This window comes from Mobula birostris, chromosome 25 (genome assembly GCF_030028105.1).
Source record: "Mobula birostris isolate sMobBir1 chromosome 25, sMobBir1.hap1, whole genome shotgun sequence".
Lineage (NCBI taxonomy): Eukaryota > Metazoa > Chordata > Chondrichthyes > Myliobatiformes > Myliobatidae > Mobula > Mobula birostris.
Window position 1 is genome coordinate 51,264,877 of NC_092394.1, and position 20,741 is coordinate 51,285,617.

Consider the following 20,741-nt stretch of genomic DNA (forward strand, 5'->3'; position numbering starts at 1 on the left):
CCTCACCCGTGACAGCGCAGCACTCCCTCAGTCCTGCGTTACAACCCTCACCTGACAGTGCAGCACTCCCTCAGTCCTGCGTTACAACCCTCACCCCTGACAGCGCAGCACTCCCTCAGTCCTGCGTTACAACCCTCACCCGTGACAGCGCAGCACTCCCTCAGTCCTGCGTTACAACCCTCACCTGACAGCGCAGCACTCCCTCAGTCCTGCGTTACAACCCTCAACCGTGACAGCGCAGCACTCCCTCAGTCCTGCGTTACAACCCTCACCCCTGACAGCGCAGCACTCCCTCAGTCCTGCGTTACAACCCTCACCTGACAGCGCAGCACTCCCTCAGTCCTGCGTTACAACCCTCACCTGACAGCGCAGCACTCCCTCAGTCCTGCGTTACAACCCTCACCTGACAGCGCAGCACTCCCTCAGTCCTGTGTTACAACCCTCACCTGACAGCGCAGCACTCCCTCAGTCCTGCGTTACAACCCTCACCTGACAGCGCAGCACTCCCTCAGTTGTGCGTTACAACCCTCAGCCCTGACAGTGCAGCACTCCCTCAGTCCTGCGTTACAACCCTCAGCCCTGACAGCGCAGCACTCCCTCAGTCCTGCGTTACAACCCTCACCTGACAGCGCAGCACTCCCTCAGTCCTGCGTTACAACCCTCACCTGACAGCGCAGCACTCCCTCAGTCCTGTGTTACAACCCTCACCTGACAGCGCAGCACTCCCTCAGTCCTGCGTTACAACCCTCACCTGACAGCGCAGCACTCCCTCAGTTGTGCGTTACAACCCTCAGCCCTGACAGTGCAGCACTCCCTCAGTCCTGCGTTACAACCCTCAGCCCTGACAGCGCAGCACTCCCTCAGTCCTGCGTTACAACCCTCACCTGACAGCGCAGCACTCCCTCAGTTGTGCGTTACAACCCTCAGCCCTGACAGTGCAGCACTCCCTCAGTCCTGCGTTACAACCCTCAGCCCTGACAGCGCAGCACTCCCTCAGTCCTGCGTTACAACCCTCACCCGTGACAGCGCAGCACTCCCTCAGTCCTGCGTTACAACCCTCACCCGTGACAGCGCAGCACTCCCTCAGTCCTGCGTTACAACCCTCACCCCTGACAGCGCAGCACTCCCTCAGTCCTGCGTTACAACTCTCAGCCCTGACAGCACAGCACTCCCTCATTCAGCATTGAAACAACAGCCTTGACGAAGGGCAAGAAACAGCGAAGTGAGAATTGAAGCTGGTCCGTGAGGAACGAGACTGCCATCGCTTGTGCCATTGTGCAAGGAGAAGGAAGATTCTCACTGAAGGTGTTAGCTGCCTTTGCACATTCAAGATGCTGGGAGGGAGGGAATGTCAACGCAGACCATGAGAGGCCTGTGTCGGGCTTTTTTTTTGCTGGGTGCTTTGATATTGATATTGTTACAAACTGGGGCTATTATCTGGATGGGGATAAATGCTGCCCCTGTTCCTGCCTCCTATAAACAAATACAGTAACGAAAGGTTCACATTTTGTCCGATGTATTCACACGGAGCACTGAGCTTTAGGTAAGGCAAAGGAAGGCTGTGATCAGCAGAAATGAAACAACATTTAGTTTGCACTACAGCAGTAATATCACTGCAAGCCAAGGACTTTTAAGTTATAACACTCTCTTATGTGTTAGCTTGACAGCAAGTTATCCACGGCTTGGAACAGGGCCTTCTAGTCGATTTCCCTGATAATCCTCCACAGCAGCTTCAACAGAGATGGCCATCAGAGTGTGTGGGTGCCTTCATCCTCTCGGCCAACACCTCCTCCCACCCTCCAACACTCCCCCTTCCCCAGCGTGCACGACAAGGCAGTGGGAGGAGAGGAGCAAACACCAGCTTGCGATCAGCGGCTTGTCACACCAAAATGGTCCTGGAAACTCGGTCGCACAATGTGGTCTTTGTCACGGTTACGGACTTTTCCCAGGGTGAAAGGCAGTGACAGCCACTTCCAGGTTGTTTGTGTGTCTCCTGGAAAAGCTCAGCTCAGTGCACCTGATCAGTGTCCCCTCTCAGGTATGCGTACACACACACATCTTTTAATACTAGCGCACAAAGGAATTTAAACTGTGCACAAAAGGTTGTCGCCCTCTATCTTGTTGGCATGTTAAGTGTATTTCACAATCGTACACAATCACATTTCCTTTTCTGGTTTCTGATGTGGATGGTGTTGACAACATGGAGTTTGTGATGATTTTAGAATTGGCTTATTTATACTGTTTTTATTGAAGAAATGGTTGATGCACTCTGTCAAATTCCAAAGAAGCAAAGGGCATGAAGTGTAAAAGAACTGCTAGTTCATTTAAAGGGGAATGGCTTAATGAAACAGTAGAAACTGCTACACTGGAAGCTCATGAGGTCAGGAATGTACAGCTACAAGAATATTAATGTGCAATACAGAAACTAGTGTTACCTGTGTGTACTGTCGCGATGCAAGAGTTGCCGGAGAATTTGCAAACGGGAAGAAGTGGAGTGATGGTTCGAAACTTGACTTTTTAAATCATCATTTAGCAAGCAAATTACAAAAGCTCCGGCAAGAAAATCCTTCATTACCCGCTACAGGCCTGCTACGTATGGTTTGTGAGAGTGCAGATAGACGAGAGCAAAATCAATGAAACCCAGAGGAAATCAAAGTTCTTATTGACAGTGTTTTGTTAGCTGTTAAAATGAATACCTCTTTATATTAAATTCAGTGCGCACATGTTACTGTCACCAGGCAAAAGATTGCATAGCACAAGACTGTAGTGCAGTGGTCATTACAAATTAGAGGGGATATTGCAGCTGATGTAGCGTTCGGTTGGTGGCACGTGCCATGTCAGCTCCCATCCAAGCACGGCCCTTGGAGCACTGCACAGCAAACAGGAGCATGCTGGCGACGGGCACTCCTGGGACACATCAACGAGATGGCTTGCAACTCGGGTGAGGCACGTCCCTTAATGATTCAGCATGGCCCCATTGACCCTCACTAATTTTTGCAGATGCACCACAGAAAGCACCCTATCTGGATGCATAACAGAATGGTGTGGCAACTGCTCTGCCTGAAATTAGAAGGAATTGTGGCTTAGCAGGGCAGTTAGTATAATACTCTCAGAGAGCCAGTGACCCGGGTTCAACCCCGTCACCGTCTGTACGGAGTTTGCACGTTCTCCCCATGACTGCCTGGGTTTCCTCGCACATTTCAAAGCGTGCAGATTAGTGGGTTGACCAGTCACGTGCGTGTCACTGGGCAGGTTAGTGGGTTGACCAGTCACGTGCGTGTCACTGGGCAGGTTAGTGGGTTGACCAGTCACGTGCGTGTCACTGGGCAGGTTAGTGGATTGACTAGTCACCTGCATGTCACTGGGCAGGTTAGTGGGTTGACCAGTCACGTGCGTGTCACTGGGCAGGTTAGCGGGTTGACCAGTCACGTGTGTGTAACTGGGCAGCGTAGAATCATTGGGCTGAAAGGGCCTGTTACTGTGCTTCCAAATCAATAAAAAAAGCCCAGTCCATCACAGAAACTCGCCTCCCTTCCCTTCACTCTGCTGCCTTGACATGATCAAAGTCCCCACTCACCCTGGTTCTTCTCTCTTCTCCCCTTTTCCATCATATAAAACACAAAAGCTTGAAAACACATACCGCCAGGCTCAAGAACGGCTTCTATCCCACTGCTGTACGATTCTTATACGTACAGGAAAGAACCTCTTGTACAAGAGAGATGAACTCTTGATCTCATGATCTACCTTGCCATGGCCTTTGCACCTTATCTATCTCCCTGCTCGGCATTTCCTCTGCAACTGTGATTCTATCTCATGTGTTCTGAGACTTCTGTTCCTTTGTGCTATGTCAATGCAACTATGGTTTGGAATTACCTGTTTGTCTGGCATACAAAATGAATTTTCATTTTCAAAGACTCTGCGTCTTATGTTCTCAATATTTATTGCTTATTATTATTATTTATTTTTTCCCTTGCCTTTGCACAGTTTGTTGTTTACTACACATTGGTTGTTTGTCTGCCCTGTTGGGGTCGGTCTGCCATTGAATCTATTATGGTTCTTGGATTTACTGAGAATGTCCACAAGCAAACAAATCTCAGGCTTGTATATGGCGACATATATGTACTTTGATAATAAATTTAATTTACTTATGTGACAATAATGAATTACCAATTTATAAAACTACCTTTGATCCTTTTTAAGGCCCCTTAGCACTGTACCAAGCAACTACCACCCCCTGTCTCTCCCCAGATTCCTCAAGGTTTATGCCCCAACCAACATTCAAATCCCCTCCATGGAGATCATGGACTCATCCAGCATGGAAAAACATCGTCAACCCGCTGAGTCTGTGCTGACCATGAAGCACTCATTTACCCGTCTTTGTAATCCCACACCAATCCCAACCACGGGGGGAAATTTACTACAGCCAAACAGCATTCAACAACATGTTTTGTTGAAAGGTCTAGACAGAGTAGATGTGGAAAGGATGTTTCCCATGGTGGGAGAGTCTAGGACAAGAGGGCACAGCCTCAGGATAGAGGGGCGCCCTTTCAAAACAGAGATGCGGAGAAATTTCTTCAGCCGGAGGGTGGCGAATTTGTGTAATTTGCTGCCATGTGCAGCTGTGGAGGCCAGGTCTTTGGGTGTATTTAAGGCAGAGGTTGACAGGTTCTTGACCGGACATGGCATCAAAGGTTATGGGGAGAAGGCTGGGAACTAGGGCTGAGGAGGAGATTTTAAGAAAGGATCAGCCACGATTGAACGGCGAAGCAGACTCGGGCTAATTCTGCTCCTATGTCTTACGGTCTTTGGGACCAGAGCACACGTGTGTACAAACTCCACACAGATTCTATCCGAGCTCAGCATTGAACCCAGGTCTCTAGTGTTGAGAGGTGGCAGCTTTACCGCAGCACCATTGTGCTGACCCTCAATGAAGGAGAGACAGTTTGCACACTTGCTCACTGAACGTTAGGTAGAATCCCACCCTAAATGTCCTGGGCAATTTACTACCAATTATGAGCTCCTCCATTGCCCCCGCCACCTCTAAGGGGCAACACTCCAAGGATCTTCTCCCCACTTTCCCGGATAAGCTTCACTCAGAGGGCAACGGTTACAAATAATCCCATGTGCAGTGTACAAGGGATTGCTTACTGTAGGAGCTTTGAAGCCTAAATCGGAAGTGGGCCCTCCCCTCTCTTCAAACCTCAGCTGTTTTTAAAGAACTCTACACACTTGTTCAGCTCAGCATCAGCTGCTTACAAACTCATAAAGAGCCCTCCGGCAGGGGTGGAGCTGCAGTCACCTCTGGCTGTAGAACTTATGTCCACTGAGGTTAGGACAGGGGATGGAGCTCCAGTAATTAGTTCCCGAGTGGCAAACCTAGCATTAACTCAGTATAGGCAATGTGACCTGCCCACTTGGCAGCATTCAACTCAGCACTGCCGACATCCTGAGAGCTCTAGCATGATGCTTATGCCATGTATGCACGTGTGCATGAGGACACGTGTTTCTGTGTAAGAGTGTGAGAGAGTGTGACAATGTGTGAGTGTGAGAGAGTGAGGGTGAGTGAGAGTGTGAGACAGTGTGAGAATGTATGAGTGTGAGAATGTGTGAGAGAGTGAGTGTGAGAGTGTAAGAGAGTGAGAGTATGACAGAGTGAGAGTGTGAGAGAGTGAGTGTAAGAGTGTGAGAATGTGTGAGTGAGAGAGAGAGTGAGAGAGTGAGAGTGTGAGAGTGAGAGAGAGAGAGTGAGAGAGTGAGAGTGTGAGAGAGTGAGAGAGAGTGAGAGAGTGAGAGAGTGAGAGTGTGAGAGAGTGAGAGTGAGAGAGTGAGAGAGTGAGAGTGTGAGAGAGTGAGAGAGTGTGAGAGAGTGTGAGAATGTGTGAGATTGTGAGAGAGAGTGAGAGAGAGAGTGAGAGAGTGAGAGAGAGAGAGAGTGTGTGTCTGTGAGTGCTCTGTAGACAGTTATGTGTCCTTGAGGGTACAGATTTTCATATGTGTGTGTGTGTGTGTGTGTGTGCCTGCGTATGTGTATATAGCTTTGTATACATGTTTGTGTGCATGAGGATACAGGATTTACGTGTGTGTGTGTGTGTGTGTGTGTGTGTGTGTGTGTGTGTGTGTGAGCACATTCCCATATCAGATGTTATCCTGAACCAGGACAGCTACCAGCTGCCGAGGCACGGGAAGTGTTTGTTCTGTATACAGATTCAGTGCTCGCAATCCGGGATCAGCCATTCCCGAATGAGTGCCCAGCTAAGGACATCCACATCTCTCTCTCCCTGCCCTTCCAGCACAGCTCTGCAAGTATTCCTTTTACATCTTGGAGCCATGCCCAGTTTCCCACTGACCGGGACTGAACGGATCCCAGCGGAGAAAGCCTCTTTTTAGAAGCAGCTTCCCTGTCATTACAGGGAGATCAGACAGAAAGTGGAGCCACATTTCCACAAGGACACGTCCCCATTCCACAGAAGTAGGTCACCTCGAGTACATAGATTGCGAGTGAGAATATTTCCCAAATTTGGAATGCAAATCGGTCAGAAACACGGGGAACATTACAGGTGATGGCTCTTACCCGAAGTGCCCAGTGCCAGTCTCCAGATGCCTGTGTCATGCTGGAGCCCAGGATATATCCCAGCCCACTGGAAGAGATGGAGAGGTAGGATGATTACAGTGAGGTTACAGCACCCATGTCCCCACACCGCAAGCCCAGGCCGTAACACCACAAGCCCAGGCTGTAACACCGCAGCCTCCTGGCATGACTCGGGAGAGTCTCCCCTGACTCAGTGAGGACTGCTCACCCCCGCACCCACTCGGAGAGGTAACCTGCAGCCCAGCGATATCACCAGACCCCGGGCAGTTATGACTGTGTTAGGTACAGTCAGCCGGAACTAATGAGTGGGACTGCTGAAGCTTTCAAACTTTAGAAGGGCTCCAAGAGGTGGCGATGGGGCAATTTCAGTAAAGGTGAAAGCTATGCTCGACCTCCTGGATTGTGGTAAGCATAACTGGCTCACCAATGGACACAGGGGCTTGGTGACATCTCTCCCACGCCATGGCCATTGACTTAACCGTCGCGTTACGGTTTAATGAGTCACTTGGCTTCTGATCGAGCCATTGGGCAGCGGCAACTGTTAACGGAGAGGGGTCACAACCGCCTTCTCGAGAGCAGCACCCCAACACGGGCTCTACAGACGGGGTGCGTCTCCACTTGGAAGCAATCATGTTGAGGAGGAAGGGCAAAGAATGGACGGATACCTTCCCAGCGGGATGGCGAAGTAGAAGAAGGAGAGCATGCAGGTCCTGGTGTCCTTGGTGAAGAGGTCAGCGATGATGGTGGGAGCAATCGTGGAGTAACTGGCTTCGCCGAACCCCACCAAGCCTCTTGAGACGAGAAACATCCAGAAATTCTGGGGGGTAAGCAAAAGAAAGTGCCCATGAGGGTGACACAGAGATCAAACACTTCTCCATCAATGAATTCCTACCTGACAGTTACAATGTTCCTCCCACCAAAATCCCAACACCGCATTTCCAGAGTGGGTGGCCATCTTTCACCAAAGTCCACCTGTTCGTGCAAGCGTGGAATGGTAGGTAAGGGACTGAGGAATTGGTAAGCTGGTAAGCTGGTAAATCGACGTATTATTGTCACGTGTGCCTTGCAGGCTGCTCTTCCCGATCAATTCATCACAGCAGTGCACTGAGATGGTACAGGGGTACTCGAGGTGCACAGTAGCACAGCGATCAACATAATGTCATTACAGCTCAGGGTGTCAGGGTTTGGAGTTCAATTCCAACGTCATCAATAAGGACCCTGTATCTATGGAATGTGTGGGATCCCTTTGGGCACTCGTTTCCTCCCACAGTCCCGGCAGCGTTCAGCTGTCGGTAGGTTAATTGTCATTGTAAACTGTCCCATGATTAGACCAGGATTAAATCAGGGGTGGCTGGACAGTACGGCTCGAAGGGCCAGAAGGGCCTGTTCTGTACGCTATCTCAAAAAATAACAGAATGCAGAAGAGTTACAGAGGAAGTGGAGTGCAGTGCAGGCAAACACTGTGCAAGGTCATAATGAAGTCAATTTGAGGACAAGGGTCCATCTTATCGTACTGGAGGACTGCTCAGCAGTGGGGTAGAGGCTGTCCTTGAGTCTGGTGGTACATGCTTTCAGGCTTTTGTACCTGCGACTTGACGGGAGAAGAGGAGGAAGTGCGCAGGGTGGGTGAATTCTTTGGTAATGCCGCTGGTACATTTTGATGCCAGCATTTTATGAAAACTTTCTGTGAAGTTACGGAATTGCTTTATTCAACGCCAGAGGGGAAGTTACTCTCGTCCCCAGCTCCCTCTGAACGTGCTCAGGCTGAGACCTGACTGCTCAGAATGTGCATGGACACAGGTGTCAGGTGTGTGAATTAAATGGAGATTGAAGTTAGAAGGATACATAATGAAGACATCAAACTTCAGTGCAGATCACCATAATCTTAGTGAATTTTGGATTATGAGAGAGGGGACAAATGGTCTGCTCTTACTCGTATGGTTTTGTTTGGCATGCTATGGAACAGGAGATTAATGGGATAGCTCTCATAAGAGCTAGCACAAGCCTGTTGGACTGAATAGTCTTTTTCTGTGCTGTAGGGTGCAGTGGCTCGGAGACATGTACTTCTGTGATTTAGGCTCAATATGACAACTGAATAAATCCCTGCCTCTGTAATGAACATTTCTCTGGTGATAAATTCCCTATAGATGATTTTAATCTGCAATTAGATTTGCGCGGTTTAGTTTTCTTGTGTCAGAAATACTCCCATTAGATTATTTTGTAACAAGGAAATGCCTGTGGGTAAAGAATGCATTTTGACTGTTTTTAGTAGGCACTATCTTTGTTGTGGGAAGAGTGTGAGAGAGAGAGGGAGGGGGAAGGGGAAGGGGGAGGGGAAGGGGGGAAGGGGGAAGGGGAAGGGGGAGGGGAAGGGGGAAGGGGGAAGGGGGAAGGGGAGGGGTAAGGGGGAAGGGGGGAAGGGGGAGGGGGAGGGGGAAATTCTGTTTCATGACATTAGGGTTTTATGCTGGGTTGTGGCAGCATATTGTAACACAACAGGACAAAATAAGGTTCAACAAACATTGTGCACCTTTAGCAGGACATTGGACATAAAAATCATTATTGACACGGGTGCCTCCACTGTCGTTTCTGCTGCACATTCCAGCCATTTTAGGTGGTCATGTCAACGTGGTATCTTTTCTCACTTCCTCTTGGATCACCTCTGCCGTAATAGTGGATAGTCAGAGGCTTTTTCCCCAGGGCTGAAATGGCTAGCACGAGAGGGCACAGTTTTAAGGTGCTTGGGAGTAGGTACAGAGGAGATGTCAGGGGTACATTCTGTTTTACACAGGGAGTGGTGAGTGTGTGGAATGGGTTGCCAGTGACGGTGGTGAAGGTGGATACAATAGGGTCTTTTAACAGACTTCTGGGTAGGTACATAGAGGGCTATGGGTAACCCTAGGTAATTTCTAAGTAAGCACATGTTTGGCACAGCATTGTGGGCTGAAGGGCCTGTATTGTGCTGTAGGTTTTCTATGTTTTCTATGTTTCTAATAGGGAGACTTCCGATCTGCATTAGGGAGAATATGTCAAGAGGAGTGTCCTCTTTTGTAAAATTTCTAGGAACTGCCTTTTCCAAGGGTAAACAAGACAATCTATTAGCATTTCCATGATTAGTTGGCCTCTTGAATTTGATCTTGTAATTGTCTCCTCCAAGAAACAGGGCCCATCTCTATACTCATGCTACTGCTGTTAGTGGAACATCTTTCTGTGGATTCAAAATGAACACTAGTGATTGATGATCAGTAGTGAGGGTAAACTCTCTCCCATACAAGTCTGGTTGAAATGTTTTACACCCCAAACCAGAATCAAGGCCTCTCTGTCAACCTGTGCATATTTTTTCTCTGCAACAATAAGGGAAAGTGATGCAAAGGCAATTGGGTGTTCACTCCCCTCACTCATAACACGTGGCATGACTACACCTACACCAGAAGGTGAGGCTTCCCAGGCAAGCTTTATTGGACACTGTGGATCATAATGTGTGAGTGCAGTGTCTCATGTCTCCATTTCCTTTACCTTTTGGAAAGCTACCTCACTCTGTTTTGTCTATTCCATTTCTTCCTGATCTGTAGTAATGAATTCAAGGGGTGGAGCACAGTAGCCAGGATTGGTAGTAACCTGCTATCATAAATTGACAAATCCTAAAAAGAATTGTAACTGTGACATGTCCTTTGGCCTTGGGCCATCCACCACTGCTTGAATTTTCTCAGCACACATGTGTAATTCTTGCGCATCAATGGTGTGACCACAGTAAGTGATGCCTGGTTTAAAGAATTCACATATCATGTCATGCTCTGAGCCCATTATCTTCTAATATGTTTTAACACTGGCTTGAGATTTTGGAGATGTTCCTTATCATCCTCATTGGTAACAATGATATCATCCAGATAACACTGAGTGCCTGGGCAGCTTTGCAGTGCCTAGTGCATAGCTTTCTGCCAGAGTGTAGGTGCAGGAGCTACTCCAGAAATAAACCTATTATAGTGATAAAGCCCTTTGTGCGTATTTATGGTGAGAAACACTTTGGACTCTTTGTCCATCTCCATCTATAAGTAGGTCCCACCTAAGTCCACTTTGCTGAAGTGTTCCCTCCAGAAAGGTTTGCAAAGATATCCTCTATTCTGGGCAGAGGGTATTGATCTACTTTCAGTACTGGGTTGATGGTGACCTTAAAATCAACTCAGATCCTGACAGACCCATTCTTCTTGGCTATTGGTACCACTGGCACTGCCCATGGTCTCCACTCAACCTTGGAAAGAATTCCTTCAGCCTCCTTTATTATGGATGATATAAGGAACCAGACGAGTTTGTAAAACTTGGGTGTGCCATTTTCATTTAATATTATTTCACTCTTGATATGTTTGAGTTTTCTGATGTCTTCCTTGAACACTGCCCTGGCATCACCCAGTACTTTTCTTAATTCACTTTCAGATGACTCTATTACAGGGGACATGGCATGCAAATAGTGGATGGATCTCCAATCAAGTTGTAGTTGTCTCAGCCACTCACATCCCCATAATGCTGGCCCTCTTGTTTTTAAACACATACAAGCCCAATGTGGCTTGTTGGTTGTTGTAGTTCACCGCTACAAATGCCATTCCCACAGGGAATATTTCTCCAGTATACATTCTCAGTTGGATTTCTGCAGACTTCAGTATCTTTTAAATGTCATTTAATCTAATTTTATGTAATGACTGAAACAGTCAAGCTGGAATCTAATCCCATTTTAATTAATTTGCCATTCATTTCTGGTGGAAACTATATTGCTTGTCTTGTGTTCGTTTTCACATTTAAATCTCAAGGCTACTCAATCCTGTGTAACTCTCATCATTATTACTTTGCTCATCAACAGTATGCAGATTAGTGCTCTTTTTGAAACTGCAACTTGACATTTTATCTCTTTCTCTTCCCTGTGCAGTCCATTTATTTTCGTCTGTCCAACATGCTCTTTGTATGTGTCCTACTTTGTTGCATTTTCTGCAAGTTTCAACTTTGAACCTGCATTGGTCTGGTGTATGTGAGCCCCTGGCACAACAGTCACAGAACTTGTTCAGCCAGGTTGGTTTCTGTTTAGACATTGCAGATTTTGTTCATGCCAACTTTCATTCCTGACTATAACTCAGTGCACCTCTGTCTGCTATTTACATTGATACAGTGATTTCAACTGCTCTTTTAAATGTGAGTTGCGCTTCTGTTAGGAGCCAATTTTTGAATGTTTTCTTGTAACATTCCACAGATTAAATGATTTCTCAGTGCATTATTAAGCCCATCACTGAACTGACAATGCTCAGACAATCTCTTCAATTCGGGCATGTACACTGAAATGGACTCCCCTTTCTTTTGATTCTAATAATGAAACCAAAAGCACTCTGCAATCAACAATGATTTTGGTTCTAAATGTTCCTGCATTACTTTCACGATATCAGCAAAGCTAATTTTGGCTGGTTTGGTTGGAGCAGTCAAATTTCTAAGCAAACTGTACGTCTTTCCACCCAATGTACTCAGCAGACTGGGACTCGCTTTTCATTGGTTATTTCATTATTTTAAAATATTCCTCAATTTGCTCAGTATATATCAACCAGTTATCTCTTGTGAAATCGAACATGTCTACCTTTTTGATGTAGCCAGTCACCTCTGCTTTTTAAAAAATTATTATTATTACCTGGTACTCACTGTTTATGAATCTGTGAATTTCATCTGTTTTCTGCCTTTTTTTAAAACTCGAACAGTCTCTCTCCTCATGTGAAGAGAAAAAAGCCTGAAGCCCTTCAGCACTTAGTCATCAGATTCAGTTAAAACTTTCTCATCACCACTATTATGTTTTATAACTCCAAAACATAAAACTAATCAAAAGAAAAACGCGAAACCAGGAATAACATGCCTACTATATTCTTACTTTGGTGAGGCACGCACTTTTGACGTAGCATAATGACGTATGCAACTCATGTATTTTTACATAAAACCTGCAATGAATTATGCAAACAACAAAGAATGCTAAATCAAACAATATATTTATAATATTACTCAAATATTACTGAAGTATTAAATACATAATTGGAATTAGTTTATTATTGTCATATACCAAGATAGAGTGAAAAGCTTGTCTTGCATGCTGTTCATGCAGATCGAATAATTATGCAGTCCAATGAGCTAGAATAATAGTGAAGAACAAAGTGTAAAAGGTAATGAGAAAGTGTAGAGTATGTAAACAATAAAGTGCAAGATCATAATGAGGCAGAATGTGAGGCCAAGGTTCACCTTATCATACAAACAGGCTTGTTCAAGAGACTGATAACAGTGGACTGGTGGTATGCCTAGTATGCCTTCTGCCTGCTGATGTGTGCATTCAGACTTGTGTATCCTCTGCCTGAAGGAAGAAAGAAGAAGAGAGAATGTCCTTGGTGGATGTAGTCCTGGATTGTGCTGGTTGTTTTACAGAGGCAGTGAGAAGTGTAGACAGAGTCCATCGAGGGGAAGCTGATTTCCAAGCTCAGCTGTGTCCACAGCTCTGCAGTTTCTTGGAGTCACATGCAAAGCCACAATGCATCCAGGCAGGGAGCCTGGTCTAGATTTGGGTAAGTTTGGATGGCTGGAGATTTTGTGGGATAGGACCTGGCAAGACTTGAAGAAAAGTATTTGAGGTATTTTTAAAGCACGTTGTCACAGAACTGAGAGGTAACTCTAGCTTTCCCTCCCTCATGTTACCTGTCCCACTGAGCTCTGCTCACTCTCCTCTAGTTCCACTTTCTACTAACTCCTGTGTCTAACAGCTCCAGCAATTCTTCCCTCTCTCAATGGTTCAAGATTCATTTATTATCAAAGTATGTATCTGTATATAACTCTGAGATTCACCTTCTCCAGATAGCCACAAAACAAAGAAAACCGTGCAAGTCATTGAAAAAAAGACATGAACCCACCCCTTGCACAAAAATACTAACAGGTTACTGCACACAGAAAATGGCAGCCAGAGCATCAAACCCTAAACCCCCAACACCCCCCTCGCAAAAAAAACTTCACACATCACTCCACACAGAAAATACAACTAAAATATCAAACCCCAAACCCCCAATCCCCTCCCGCAAAAAAAACCTTCACATATCACTCACACAGAAAATACAACTAAAATATCAAACCCCAAACCCCCAATCCCCTCTTGCAAAAAAATCTTCACATATCACTCACACAGAAAATACAACTAAAGTATCAAACCCCAAATCCCCAACCCCCTCTCTCGCACACAAAAAAACTAACATATTGCCCACACAGAAACAGCAGCAAGGGCATCAAACCCCAAATCCCCAACCCCCAACGCACCAATTGGCAACAAGAAAGATTAGGCAACAACACAGAAAACCAATATGAACTACAGTGCACAGTACAACCCACAAGTCTCAGATTCCAATAACATCCTCTGACAGCTTTGAGGAGAGTGACCACTCAAACATGGCGGCCTCCTGCAGACAGCGACACTCGAACACGGTGGCCTTCCGAGGACAGCAGCCACTCAACCACTTGACCACTTGCTCTCCTCCGCATTCGGTTCGTTGTTTCAATCTTGCTCGATGCTTTAATCAGCGAGAAATGGAGTCGATCATGACCACGTGCCCTTTCTCTGAGCTTCTCCTCAATCGAGGCAGCCTGTGCTCACACTCCCCTCCTGGAATTTTCATGGAGACAGCGAGTACTAGATCACTCAATCAATCTCCAAACTGTAAGTCACAGGCTCCAGCAGTTACAGAAACACACTTAAGATAAAAAAAAAGATGTAGAAAAAGTGAAATAAGCAGCTCTCTGGATTACTTGGAAGATTTTGCCCAAGAATCATTGTTTGCTGGCGCCATCTTTATGGGAATTAATGTAATTCTTCTCCTCTCTTCTCACCCATAATCCTCAGGCACCGCCTCCTCCTGTCAGGACAGCTGCCTTCAACAAAACTTCACTCTCTCTCAGCCAGTGACAACGTTTGTCACCCACTTCCTCTTGGTCTTCACAATCTCACAGTCGTCCCTTCTGTTCACCTCATCCCCTTTCCCTTCTCTGCATCTTCAACCATTGTTAACTTTTCCTGTGGTCAGATGTTTCTCTCTCCACAGATAATGTCTGGTGTGCTAAGTATCTCCAGCATTTTCTTGCTTTTTTTTTGCCCAGTATTGTCCAGTGCTCAAGATCAGAGAGTGTAGAATGTCAAGTAGCTGGGACTAGCATGTGCAATACTCACAGACTGGAAGCAGGGAGCATAGAACAGTGTTTCTTTCCAGCAAGCTAGGAGTTGTTTGTTACTGTTGGATACAGAGGTTCCCAACCTTTTTATGCCATTGTTCAATACTATTAAGCAAGGGGTTTCTGGACCCCAGGCTGGGAACCCCTGGTTGGACACAAGTTTTTAGACAAATTAATTTACTTTTAGCTATTAATCTGTCAGCGCATCAGAGGACAGACTAACTGAAGGTATAGGCTGCCCCAGGAGTAGGAACTGGAATCAGTGGGGAAGATTTAAAATGAGTAAACACTTACACATTCCCTTCTACTCAAATCCAGAGGCTTGCCTGAATTCACATGGGGAAATGATGTGCTGAATTGCCATCAGCAGTACAGAAGTTTCAGCAATAAAATAGAAATTCAAAGTTTGGCAGTATTCCAAAGGAAACTTGGTTTGTTATTTATTTAACTCTGAAATTATAACAGTGTTAAGGAAACAACCGCTTAGATAAGAGAGAGCTTACACTACAACAGTTTGAATTTAATCATCACCTCACGAGAAGCAAGATTTGATTTTTCCCTCTGCTCCAGCACCCACTGATAGAGTCTGCTCACATTGCACATCCTGGACTAAAGTTTGGAGATAATCATTTAGAGACGCATGTCATTTTCACAGTTCTTCACTGATATGTTTCCTCCATTGGTCCTCTGACATGTCAAACACCATCTGCCCACACAATAGACCTATTCAATTGGATAGGCCTTAACCAATGATTAAAGGCCTTTTCACTTTACTACTCATGATTTTCCGTCCTGGGTTTCTAGCAGCAGTGATTGGCAGATTAATCCTTACTGGCTGTAGATTCCCAGATAATTGGGGAGAGTCTCGGATCTGCAGCAAATTTAGTTATTGAGCTATCCAAACACCTACAGCTTCCCAGTCACTGGCTTCCCCAACCTGTCAATGGTGGGGCCTGACAATTCCCAATGCACCAACCAGAAATAGCAATTCAGGAAAGGAGAACAGCTTTCTTTTATATAGTACCAGAACCATCTGTCTATAAGATCGGGCTGGTTAAAATGCTTTACACATGCTTCAGCTGTATTTTCCCAGGTTCCCAACTATACAGTTCTCTCCTCCTCCTGGGAGTATATCCTCGTACAGGGCAGCCGGGCACTCCACTGGGTGGTGCCCTGGCCTCAGTCACAATGTCCTACCTCACAAGCCTGAGCAGCAGAATCCTGGTGGCCACTCAGAGCGAAGTACCAAGTGGGGCACGATTGGAGACGACGCCCTTCGGCAAAAACCTGAAGCTCTCAGGTGGGCCTGAAGCCACTTGCTCAATTTTTAGTGTACAGAAGGAGAATGCTCAGCCCATTGGTGTGATTAATGGTGTGGAGAAGGGAGAAGATGTGTTCACCATGATCATTACAGAAATTCACTTAGAGACCTACACAGAATGCTGTTCTAATTGGCTTGTTTGAACCCAGGGCTAGATTTAATCAGCTGTCTCAAAATAGCAGTATATGGAACTAAAATCTCTCTCATCCCCAAGACACACACAGTGAGCAGATATGTCTGGAATGCACCAAATCATATCGGAAACTGACTGCAGCCGTCCCTCCCTGAGGATACAAGTCTCCTATCTGTGCTAAGATGTTATTAGGCATATTGTGTTTATTCAGACATTCTGGGTGGCATGTCATATTAAAAGAGGGAGGAGGAGCTCATCAAGATTTTAACACAGCATACGCTTCAAATACAGGAAGACCTCACTTGATATATGAAAACAATTTCAAAGCTCAAAGCCTTCCTTACTGCTGAATCCTAATCTTTAATGAAAATCAAAGTGGAGACAAGGATTTGTGAATCTGATATGTTAAAACCTCGCCTACATCCCCACCCGCAATGAATTATTTATTTGCTCCTAATACTTCCTCTGTAATCAGCTTTCTCCATTCAAGCTGGTTCACCTCACATCCATATTAAGACTCCGTAGTGACACAGGAGGCTGCTGACCAGTTCAATCCCTCTGTGTTCAGTTTGTGGGTTGGCAAGAGAATTGGTTAGACCACAATTGCAGATGGGTTCGGATACATGCAGAGAGAAGCTGCTTTTCTAGCTCAGGGCAAAATTATCCTTTGAAGATCTAACAGGGGAAATATTGCACAATGCTACACCCAGAGTGGTGTAAATACAGTGGGGTAGATCTGACAATTAGGTATCTGACTGACTGGCCGCGTCTAACTGTGGTGCTGAGGCTTCATTTAAATTTCTTGTTTCAATTTGAGTCGTCGCAACATTAATTACAGAGGATGCAGCCAGTTCTGGCCAAAAAATGGTGGTCATGTCATAGGATATTGAAAAACAAGACTCCGCAGATGCTGGAACCCGGAACAAGGAACAGTTGCTCGAGGAGCTCAGTAAGTCAGGCAGCGTCTGTGGAGGAATTGGACAGTTGATATTTCGGGTCGAGATCTTTCATCCGGACCGAAAGATAGAGGGGAGATGGCAAGGAGGTGTAAGGGGGCGAGGAGGGCGATAGGCAGAAAGAGGGGAGAGTGGGTATAGTGATAGAAACTGTTAGGTGAAGGAAACAGGGGGCTGCAGATGCTGGGATCTGACAGGACATGAAGGTGGAGCATGTAATGAAGGGGGATGGGGAGGGCAGACGGTGGGGCGAGGACCCAGTGTGCGGGTGGCGGGCAGATGCAGTGGGTGGGGTCGGGCAAGAACATAGTGATAGGGGGCTGGGGAGGGTGTGGGAAGAACTGGGTGGATCAGGAGGGGAGAGAAAAGGGACTGAAGGGAAGCAGTCCATCTGAGACTGGAAAATTCAACATTTACCTGATAGAATCTTGCCTGCCCGATGAAACATAGAGTTTTTTCAATATTATCACCAGACATGGAGCTCAAGTTCAAGTTTACGGAGGTGCCCAACACTGTACATATAACTCACACACAATACACAAAGTGATATTACCACAAATAAATTGGCTTATAAAAAGGTGCAGTTATGACACAAGTTAAAAAGTAAACACTACTGGCACTTCATACGTGATGGGACCTCGGTGGTGGCCGGGAGTTCAGTCGTCTCCCTGCTCCTTAGTTCAGTTAAGATGGTGAGGGGCATTGATCGTGTGGATATCCAGAGGCTTTTTCCCAGGGCTGAAATTGCTAACACGAGGGGGCAGAGTTTTAAGGTGCTTGGGAATAGGTACTGAGGGGATGTCAGGAGTAAGTTTTTCACACAGAAAATGGTGGGTGCGTGGAACGCACTGCTGGCGGCGCTGGTGGAGGTGGATACAATAGGGTCTTTTAAGAGACTCTTAGATAGGTACATGGAACTTAGAAAAATAGAGGACTGTGCTGTTTCTAGAGTAGGTTACATGGTCAGTACAACATTGTGGGCCGAAGGGCCTGTAATGTGCTGTAGATTTCTATGTTCAGTGTTCTCTCAGCCTGGGGGAAAAAGCTGTTTCCTGTCCTAACAGGCCTTGTCCTTATGCTATGATACCTCCTGCCTGATGGTAGAGGGTCAAAGTGAATGTTGGACAAATGGAAAGGAGCATTGACAATGCTGAGGGCCTACATACACAGTGCTCACGATAAAAATGAGATAAGCACAGGGAAAAGAGCCGAGGTGGAAGGTAGCCATGGAAGAGCTAGTGCAATGCATCACTTGGCCTTGTCCTGCTCCTGTTCCTAACGTTTTGACTGAGAGGCCAGCCATGGACAGTCACATTTGGAGGAGGAGAGGCAACTAGGCCCCACTGCTGATCCCTCACTACCTGCCCCTCTGAAGAGGCACGTACTGTCCAGGATCAGCCACGTTGGTTATGGTACTCCCCTCCTCGTGGTCAACTGTCACAGATACTGCAGCAAGCTACAGGTTGATTCTGGACCTCGAGGTCCAACAAGCCAGGAGCTTCACACGTGGAGCCAGGAGCTGGTGGGTTTAACAACGATGGACTCAACGAGCAGTGAAAGAGATACTGACACATACTGGCTTGGTGATTCTGATACATACCGGCTTGGTGATGAAGGAGCTGGACAGGGTGATTGCCGACCAGAAGAATATCCCACAACTCAGGATGAACTTCCTGTTGAAGCGGTCGCCTAGGAAACCAAAGATTGGCGTGGCCACCATGAAACTGCAGATGAAAGCTTGAGAAGAGAAAAGAAATGATGCATAAAATTACAGTGTTTTACAAGGCTGTTGTAAAAAAACACTGACAGTGATGTTCAACCTGTGATTTTCATCTATAAATTCAATTGATCGACTTCAGTGGATATATTTAATGTGCTTTAAACATGTGTGTTTAGATGCCAGTGACACACGGACATGCAGACTGCCGTGGAAGGTATCTCTTCAGCCACAATCCCTACACATTTTTACAGGAATCTGGTTTCATTGTCAGTTTCCAAGGACAAAGTAGCAAGCAAATCCCTTGCAACACACTCAGAATTCTGGAGGATCTCAGCAGGTCAGGCAGCACCTATGAACAGTCGATGTTTCAGACTGAAACCCTTAATTGGGACTGGTAAGGAAGGGGGAAGATGCCAGAATAAAAAGGTGGGGAGGAGGGGGAATGGAGAACAAGTCAGAAGGTGATAGGTGAAGCTAGGTGGGTGGGAAACGTGAAGGGCTGGAGAAGAAGGAATCTGATAAGAGAGGAAAGTGGACCATGGGAGAAAAGGAAGAAGAATGGGCACCAGGGGGAGGTGATAGACGGGTGAGACAAAGAGCCAAGAGGCCAGTGTGGGAATAGGAGCAGAGGGAAGGGGGAGGGGGAATAAAGAGGGAAAAAATAACCAGAAGGAGAAATCAATGTTCATGCCACCAGCTTGGAAGCAAATTCCCTGTTTGATCCTCGTATGGGCCAAATACAGGCACATGGTACTAGCTTAGGTCAGCACAGATGAGCTGGGCTGCAAGGTCTGCCTCTCTGCTTTGTAACTTTATGACTTGATGATTTATCCATCCTTACAGGATGAAAATTATCACTCCCAAATGGTAAGTTGAGAAGGAATGTCTCATTCTTGTTTCAATGGGAATTAGAGGTATGAAAAAGTTTCTTCTCCTCTAAATGCTGAATAGTTGACCCATTATTTTGAGACTGTGACCTCTAGTTTTGAACACATCTCCCCCACCACTGGACACAGGAAACATTAACTCTGTTCCTACCCTGTCAAGCTCCTTAAGAACCTTGCACCTTTGAATGAGATCCTTCTAAATCTTGGAGACGTGGTCCCACTCTACTAAATCTCCTCGTACAACAAACTCAGCAGCTCCGTGAACTCTTGGTGCTCTCTCACAAGCACATCCTCCATCAATTAGAGAGACCCAGGCCTGAACACAATATTGCAGGAGCGGAAGCTGTCTCACTGGGTGAACACTTCTTTATTCTTGCACTTGCTTGCTTCAACAGAATTTTAACTTTTATGGACTTATGAACAAACACACTCAGTTCCCTCTGAATATTAACACTAAGCAAACCCTCACCATTTAAAAAAAGGCTCAACTCCACCCATTTCCTCATTCTCCAATATAATTTCTCCTGTTTCATTTAGTAAGAGGGCTCAGTAACTTCAGAAACACTTTTTATTTTGCCTGTCTATAAAAGTTTTTCCTCTTTGTTATGGCTAGACTGCTCTCATTTCCAACTTCTTATTTCCTTGGTACCTGGATCCTCCTATCAGAGTCTCAGAAGTTTTTCCCAATCGTTTGGTCTATTGTTATTTTAGCAATGAACCTTTCCCTTTGGTTTAAAGTTATTTTTAACTTCTAGTGATTACCACAGATGAACCTCTTTTCCTGTTGGTTCTTTTGCCTTAAACATTATTTGCAACCCATGTGCTAATGCATTAAAATTAGCCATTGGTTATCCGTGTTGTATTTGATAATATAGTTACTATATCTAACTCAGGCCTTATATATATTTTTTTGGC

The 20,741-nt window shown here is 46.0% G+C and overlaps 1 protein-coding gene across 3 annotated transcripts in view; it reads right to left on the reverse strand.

The window, feature by feature from the left end:
- LOC140187917 (sphingosine-1-phosphate transporter SPNS2-like) overlaps window positions 1-20,741 on the reverse strand; it is a 109,546-nt gene that overhangs the window by 40,590 nt on the left and 48,215 nt on the right. For 2 of the 3 annotated variants that reach the window (XM_072243789.1, XM_072243788.1), the window contains exons 3-5: window positions 18,820-18,956; window positions 7,255-7,406; window positions 6,572-6,638 (exon numbers count right to left, since the gene is read on the reverse strand). In XM_072243789.1, coding sequence (XP_072099890.1) covers window positions 6,572-6,638; window positions 7,255-7,406; window positions 18,820-18,956 — 356 coding nt within the window. The remainder of the gene's footprint in view (window positions 1-6,571; window positions 6,639-7,254; window positions 7,407-18,819; window positions 18,957-20,741) is intronic. The other variant, XM_072243790.1, reaches the window with a different exon arrangement.